The sequence below is a fragment of the Lucilia sericata genome, unplaced genomic scaffold (assembly GCF_015586225.1).
Source record: "Lucilia sericata isolate MDLA Ls3-8-SP2 unplaced genomic scaffold, ASM1558622v1 Contig001575F_arrow, whole genome shotgun sequence".
Lineage (NCBI taxonomy): Eukaryota > Metazoa > Arthropoda > Insecta > Diptera > Calliphoridae > Lucilia > Lucilia sericata.
The window spans coordinates 1-8,293 of NW_023995495.1; the positions used below are offsets into that span (position 1 = coordinate 1).

At 36.2% G+C, this 8,293-nt stretch overlaps 1 protein-coding gene across 1 annotated transcript; it reads right to left on the bottom strand.

Moving 5' to 3' along the window:
- Positions 1-68: 68 nt before the first annotated feature.
- LOC119611987 (tyrosine-protein phosphatase non-receptor type 23-like) lies at positions 69-7,749 on the bottom strand. Its single transcript, XM_037967693.1, is given in 15 exon segments — positions 69-506; positions 568-749; positions 825-953; positions 1,011-1,213; positions 1,216-1,269; positions 1,272-1,551; positions 2,117-2,227; positions 2,230-2,244; positions 3,466-4,947; positions 4,985-5,091; positions 5,153-5,855; positions 5,857-6,375; positions 6,560-6,657; positions 6,660-7,311; positions 7,535-7,749. Coding segments are annotated over 15 exon segments (4,836 nt in total). The 5' UTR covers positions 7,619-7,749; the 3' UTR covers positions 69-289.
- Positions 7,750-8,293: the final 544 nt, after the last annotated feature.

Sequence of the window (8,293 nt, forward strand, 5' to 3'; positions counted from 1 at the left end):
TTAAACAGAATCGGCGAAAGAACTCCTTAGGGAACTTTTGAAGGTGCTATAGTGCCTCAAGTGTATCGGAAATGAGCGACAGGTTGATTTTTGCTCCTTTTCATGGAAACCTGTAGGTTAATAACGACAATTTGGACAAGTACTCAACTCCCGGCTTATCGAAATTATTTAACATCAAAATGGATATACCATCTGGGCCAATAACGTACAATGAAAGCTTCTCAAGTATGCACCAAGATCTATTGTACTCCTTAGTTCACTATCTTCCATTCCAAACATTAATTATTATTTAGCTGTAAAGAAGAAGAAAAAACATACTTATTAAAACTGGTCGTTTATTTTGTGTAGCCAAAATGGCACTTATGCCAATGGCCACTATTTCCGATCTTTCAGAACCGGTTAAGCAGTTCAAAACCAGTGGAGAAGAAGGGGTATTAAAATCGAGGCAACGTTGTTGATGAGCCTGTAAAGCATTACGTGCTATACCCACTACTAAGGGAGGAGTGCTGCAGAAGGAATAAGATTAGGTTTAAAAGGAGAGTTTAGATTTGGTTATATTTCTTATACCTTTTAGTCCATGTTTTTATTTGCAATACTGACAATTCGATAATGGCATCAGCGCCCAACATGGAAAGTTTCAATTGATATTCTATGCAATGCGATAATTGTATTATTTTTATGCATTTAACAGTGAAATCATCAAAATTAGATTCTTTATCTACCGACTGAGGCCAGAAGGGATCAAGCATCTAGCAATAGAAATTTATAAAATCAAGTTAATCTTATTTTGTTCTTAATAAAGCTTTAATATCGAGTTTCCTTACCTCATTTGGTGTATGTAGCGAGAGTATAGTTCGTGCCTTTTGTGACCAAATCATGGACCAAAAATCATTTATAGTATTTTGTTGCGGAGTTTGGGCTATTATGAAATTCGGACAGCCAGTACTCAAATTCTAAAAGTAAAACAATTGTATTTCTTAAACTAATACAATTCATAACATTTCATTTACCTTAACAAATGCTGCATTAATATAATCATCCGTTTCCTTATCCAATTTAACCCGGGCATGATCGTAGGGCAAACAATCTAAGGATCTATTTTTCTCGGGAAATAGTTTTGCTATTGAAGTGGTTCTAGTGGGCGCCTCTTTGCCCAGAAGATCTTGTAATTCTTTCCATTTTGTAGATAATGGAGTATGACCATTAAGCATTTAACATTTAGAGACTCAATGAATTTTTCAAAACGCTCTACCTCCTTGTGAAAATATTAAGAGTTTTGTCATCATTAAAAGGATCTAAGGGTTTTAGTTGGAATGTAGAACCGGAATGTTTTTGATCATTGTTCGAAGGTTTATCACTGCGCATGGAAACCGAATCCCAATCGAAATTATCCAAAGAGGAAATGTCAGAACAATTGGATAAATTATCAAAACTGGCTTTGGTGTAGCTGGTGAATCCACCGGAGAAGTTAGTTGTTGTAAAGGTGCGGCCGGTAAACAGCCGGTTCAAAGGTGATGAGAGTTGGTTATCCACAGTAGAGTTTATGTAGTCCTAAACATAAATTTGTTATAGAAGAATTCTTAAAAGAAAAAATCAAAACCCACCTCTAATTGTTTAGTTTTTTCATCTTTTCTTTTGTGAGTTTCTTCTTTTTCTTCGTTTTTCTTGGGTGTAGTGGGTTGCTGCCACCTGGCTGGTGGGGGGACTACTTACCACTTGAGGTTTTTAACACTGGTTGTGGTCATATAGGTGGTGGTACTGCTGCTACACCCGAAAAATCTATATCACTTAACAAATCAATATTTGATGATTCTTAGTATTAATCACTGGCTTGGGGGCTGGTGCTGTTGTAGCTGCTGGAGCTGTTGATTTTACTTCTGGAACTTTTGCTCTGGTGTCTCAGTGTTGTTCTGTTTTGTCATTGGAGACTGTTGACTGCTGGTAGCATAAATCTTACCACTTTTGTAGTTTGTGTATTGGCTGTAGTGCCCGTGCCACTTTGTATCTAAATATTTGTTTGTGGCTGTTGGTAAGTTGTTTGTTGGGGCGTGGCAGGTCGTGGTGTACCTGTAGCAAGTTGACCAGTTTGTATGGGTGCTATTGGTGGGGGTATTACCATTAGTTTGATAACCATAGGGAGCATGTAGTAATTCATGTTATCAGCAGGGATAGTTGAGGTTTTTGCATCTGGTTTTACTGTGGCAATTGGTGTGGGTTTGGTGTGAGAGAGGAAACGATGGGAGACTGGAAATGGAAAAGTTTTGTAAATATAATTAAGGGAATTTTTATTTATAATCAAGTCTTTAATAGGCTTATTTCTTACTGCGAACTAATAATCGAATTGTTATCGAGAGTTTCAGTATAAAAGTAGATGTATATGTACAATAGATAGATAGATAGATAGAATAGATAGATTAGATAGATAGATAGATAGATAGATAGATAGAGAGAGTAGATAGATAGATAGATAGATAGATAGATAGATAGATAGATAGATAGCTAGATAGATAATAGATAGATAGAAGATAGATAGATAGATAGATAGATAGATAGATAGATAGATAGATAGATAGATAGATAGATAGATAGATAGATAGATAGATAGATAGATAGATAGATAGATAGATAGATAGATAGATAGATAGATAGATAGATAGATAGATAGATAGATAGATAGATAAGATAGATAGATAGATAGATAGATAGATAGATAGATAGATAGATAGATAGATAGATAGATAGATAGCTAGATAGATAGATAGATAGATAAGATAGATAGATAGATAGATAGATAGATAGATAGATAGATAGATAGATAGATAGATAGAAGATAGATAGATAGATAGATAGATAGATAGATAGATAGATAGATAGATAGATAGATAAGATAGATGATAGATAGATAATAGATAGATAGATAGATAGATAGATAGATAGATAGATAGATAGATAGATAGATAGATAGATAGATAGATAGATAGATAGATAGATAGATAGATAGATAGATAGATAGATAGATAGATAGATAGATAGATAGATAGATGGTAGATGGGTAGATAGATAGATAGATAGATAGATAGATAGATAGATAGATAGATAGATAGATAGATAGATAGATAGATAGATAGATAGATAGATAGATAGATAGATAGATAGATAGATAGATAGATAGATAGATAGATAGATAGATAGATAGATAGATAGATAGATAGATACATATATGGGTAGATATATAGATAGATAGATAGATAGATAGATAGATAGATAGATAGATAGATAGATAGATAGATAGATAGATAGATAGATAGATATATAGATAGATATATAGATAGATAGATAGATAGATAGATAGATAGATAGATAGATAGATAGATAGATAGATAGATAGATAGATAGATAGATAGATAGATAGATAGATAGATAGATAGATAGATAGATAGATAGATAGATACAAATATATCTTACATCGAATCCCGTGGCTACATTAATTTTCCCAGCACTCTGTGAATCGGTAGTACCAACTTGGGTATTGACAGCCGCCGCTCCTGTAGTATATTGACCATAAAACTGTTGATTAGCTGGATTAGTTTGCTGATAGCCACTATTATAATTAAAATTGCCCGTTTGCGGATTAAAACTATAACCAGGATGCATAGTAGTGTGTGATGATGACAAAGAACCAAATGGAGCGGTAGTAGTGGTAGTGGATGTAACAACATTAGAAGTTAAAGCATTAGAAGTTGAAGAAACTGGAGCTGGAACAGCAGCAGACGGATACATTGTGGCGTTAGTGCCTACCACTTGTAAAGGATTTTGAATCTGAGGAGTTTGCTGCAAGTTTGTGGAGCCAGCAGTAGCTGGTGCTGTCTGTGTGTTTGGTAGATGATTAACAACAAAAGGAGCCTGCATGGTGGGAGGTACCATATTTTGAGCAGTTGATTGCAAAAGTGTAGTTGAAGAAGGCAAACCAGTTTGATTTGTGGCCACATACAAAGGTTGATTTGTAGGTACACTTGTGGGGGGAGTTTGATAGCTATTCTGTTGAGAACTTTGCTGATAAGTTGGATTCAAATTATTGCTTGCTGGTGTATTGGTACCATAGAAATAGGGTTGAGGTGTATAAGTGGTGGCAGCAGCTGTTGTAACAACTGGTGGTGATGGTGTATACATTTGTGGCGTATTTGAAACCGTTGACTGTGCAGCATACAGAGAATTATTGGTCATATTGGATGTTGGAGGATTGTTAGTTGAATATGGCAAAGATGTAGTATTGTTGTTGTTTAGAGAAGCTTGATTAAGGTACGTTTGCTGGTTGTTCGGGTATGTTGGTTGATTTGTTAGATAGTTCTGATTGTTGCCTTGATAAACCAAAGGATTTTGAGGATTATTAGACAACGAGTTGTAAGACATTTGTGGGTAATTCCCGGTGTTGGCTACTCCTGTTAGGGGATTTGTAGTATTGTTAGTGTTTTGTTGTGGCTGCTGTTGCAAATTCAAATTAGCCATGTTGGCATTTAAAGCCGTGAACTGTGAGTTTGGAGAGGCTTGAGGCTTATAAGCCGGTGGCGCTATATTCTGTTGATATTGCAAAAACATGGGATTGGTGTAGCCTGCTCCAGTGGTATCATAATATTGTGTATAGGGTGGTGGTGGTTCATTGGGTCCCACTGTAGGTGGTAAAGTGCCACTTGTGGGAGGATAATAAGAACTACCACCCGAGCAAACGGCCTGTGTAGGATTCTCAGAGCCCAAAGGATTGGGCCTTACAGGCGGTATGTATTGCTGAGGATTTGTTGCATTATAGGCCGCCGTATTTGCATTTGGCGGCATTGTGTTAAGATTTTTTTCTTTAGCTGCCTTTTTGGCATTCAAGTAATCACGTAATTTTGGTGTAGTGGAGGTGGTGGCTGCAATGGATGGATTGGATAAGGGTGTGGTATTATTAAGCTGATAGGAATCAGTAGATAATGGGGCTGGGGGGTACTGGAGAACCATAAGGTTTATGGGTAACACTTTTCAAACGTTGCTGACGTTCTTCGGATTGAACATCTCTTGCAGATTTGCAGCGTGATAAAAGTTTTTGAACATTGGCTGGAAAGAGTAAGAAATATTAAAAATAATTTCATGATTGCAGTATAATTCCTAAACTCACCCGATAATTTATTATAGAACTCTAAACCCTTGGCCGATTTGGCCAATAAATCTTCATACACATCATAGGAGGCAGCCAAAGAGGCAAAGAATCCCTCACGTTTATTTTTAACATCTGCCAAGGTCTTCAAAACAGGAGCCGCCTTAGCATAGGATTCCGTTAAAGCCTTTAAAATATTCTCCTGGGCCAATAGGTTTTGATCTATTAACTGGGTCAAACGTTCATGTTTGGCCATTTCACGATCGAATAAAGCCTGCAAATCTTCCTCAGAATCGTGGGCTATAATTTTAGTGGTAATATCATCATCATTGACCGCTATACGTAAATCAGCATGAAATTGGGAACGTTGTGCCTTCATTTCATTAACTTTATTCACGATAAGTTTAACATCTTTAAAAACTTCAGCGGTATTGAGTTCAGAACTCAACTTGGGCACAGACTGTTGTATGTCTTGCAAAGGTTTGGCCAAGATTTTCAAATTATTGATGTGCAACTCCATGGCTTTACGTAAAGTATCATTAGACTCGCCTGCTCTATTGTGAGCCTCGGAGTATTTTTGAAATTCACGCGTTAATTCGGTTATATGGGCATTGGGTGTTCGTTGTACACCGGTGAGTTGTTGAAACTCCTTTTCCTCCTTCTCTTCCTGCTGTAATATCATAGAGATCTCCTTAAGATTGGCCTCTACATCACCACATATCTCTTGCTAAACGTGACATGGATTGCACCAGTTCTGGTATGGCGGTTTTATTGGCATTTAAGGCTGCACATCGGTCCACTATACCCTGAGGTATTTTATTAGCCTTTTCCTCATTGATATTAAGATTATCCAATGTTAGCGAACTCATAAAACTAGCCAATTCACCATCTTTCTCCTCAATTTTGTTGCCATATTTACGCAATAGTTTAGCTTTTTCCTCACTATACATAGAGCTAGCTTCATGCGCCTTCATGGGCACTAGACGAGCAAATATATCCTCACCTGCTATCTCTGGATCTGTGGCAGAAAATCCTATGCCATTTACTAGATTAGCTCCTTGTACCGCACTTATGGTTGCCAATTCGGGTACGGATTCGTGATAAATGAATTCATTTTCATTTTTAGCATTTTTACGTTTTGCCTCCACGACATCAGCGGTGAATATGAGAGATTCATTGATTTCTTTTATATCGGGTAGACCTTTGGATTCTTTGCGTGCTTCTTCGAGTTTTTCCCAAGCAGCCTAGAAGGAAGAATGTGCAGAAAATTATGTTGTATTTATTTTCAATTGTATACAAATTGCTGGAAAAGTGAACTAAAACTAAACTAGAACTGAACTAGAACTTATGGAGTACAACGTATACAGTGAAAACCACTTCCATTCACTTTCGGCAATTCCCTCAAAAAAATGTTTCCTTTAAACTTACCTCATACAAAGTAACCCTCTCTCCCATTTTCCTTTGCTCTTCAGCATGTTGTCCTTGATATAAGTATAAAATGCAACTCAAGTAGGAAATCTTAAACGAACATATTTCTTCCATTGTTTATAAACGGCCGAATCGACTACATGGGCCACAGGGCCATCATCTCCACCAGTAAGTAAAGCAGCCAAGGCCGCCCCATAATACACCACTATTTGTGCGGTAACTTTAGCCACAATATTTGGTTTACGATTATCTATTAACGATTTCTCCAGTATACATTCCTGAGCCTGGGCAAAGGAGACCTGTTGCATAAACACCAGCAATTCAGTAGTAAAACAATCACCAAATTCATCCATATTAATATAACGTTCACGTATCTCGCCAAAAGCCCAGGCGGCACATTGGAAATGGGTGCAGGCCAATTTCATGCCCTCTATATCGGTACGATTGACCGCGGCACCGGCTTGTGTATGAGCTGCTGCTACATTGTATAAGACGGCAGCTTGTTCATAGCCTATGTCATTGTATTCCTGAACCTTGGAGTTGTATAGATCCTTCCAGGTAAATTGAAAAATAACTTTCTTGTCTCTTAACTTGGGAAAACGATTAAGCAACGACTCCAATTGGCAAAAATAACGCTTTAGTATAGCACAATTATCCTTAGGGGTATTTAAAGCTTGATTGCGTAAAGTTTCTAAAGCATAAAGTTCTTTGGAATAATTGTCCGGATTCTCTTGATAAAATTCGGCAATATACTGTGAAAGTAAAGATAAAATTAACAAAGCATTATTTAAATACATGTAAATGCAATACATCAAATAATAATAATAAACTTAAAAAATAATAAAAACAGATGAGTCAGTTTTTCACAATCGCCGACACCCCTCCCTCTTGTACAATGAAAAATAATTATCCAATTGCTTTCTTTTGTTCTTTTTAGCTGATAATTTCATTAATTTTTTATGAGTTACTACTTACTTTCTTTAAACCCGCAAAGGAAGTCCCCTCCGGACTGGATTTGTTGGGAAAAGACAACATATGAAGTCGTGGAACTGCCTCCATTGTGTTGTGAGTAGACAAAAATTTCACCAGTCAATCAATTGCAATCAAATTGGAAATTTTTTGCTTAAACTATTTCTTTAGATTTTCTTAATTCTGTCATTGATTTATTATTTTCTACAACTTTTACTTATGCGTTTATTGTTATTTGTTAGTTTAAATTAATTATTTTTTTATGCACAAATCTACCAGAAAATAATTTAACACCGATTTTTGCAAACAAAAAAGAGAATTCTGATTGAATTGCAGAAAAAGAAACCTGCGCCAATCATTTTATACGACGGCGGCGTCTAAAGACAAGACCATAGGCGGCTACATTAGCCACTGAATTCCGGCATATTTTGCTTATTTGCAGCGTTAAACACAACAACACGTACAAATTCCTTCCACGAAAATTTAATCCCAAATAAAACATGAAATTCCTCATTTGGGAACAATAACCAAATTGTGGATTGCAATAAATGATTTTTCCTCTTGTTTTTATACATTTTTAGTGCATCCAAGTTCTGCCAAATCAAGTGGATAAATAAATATATCTATATGTCAAATATGATTGGGGACATGAGTAAAAATAGGTTTGGCAACACTTAAAGATATAAACAGCTAAGACACCAAAGCCACAAACCCTAATGTAGAGACATCTGAATGTCAAAACTTAAAACATTGAAAGTACAAACT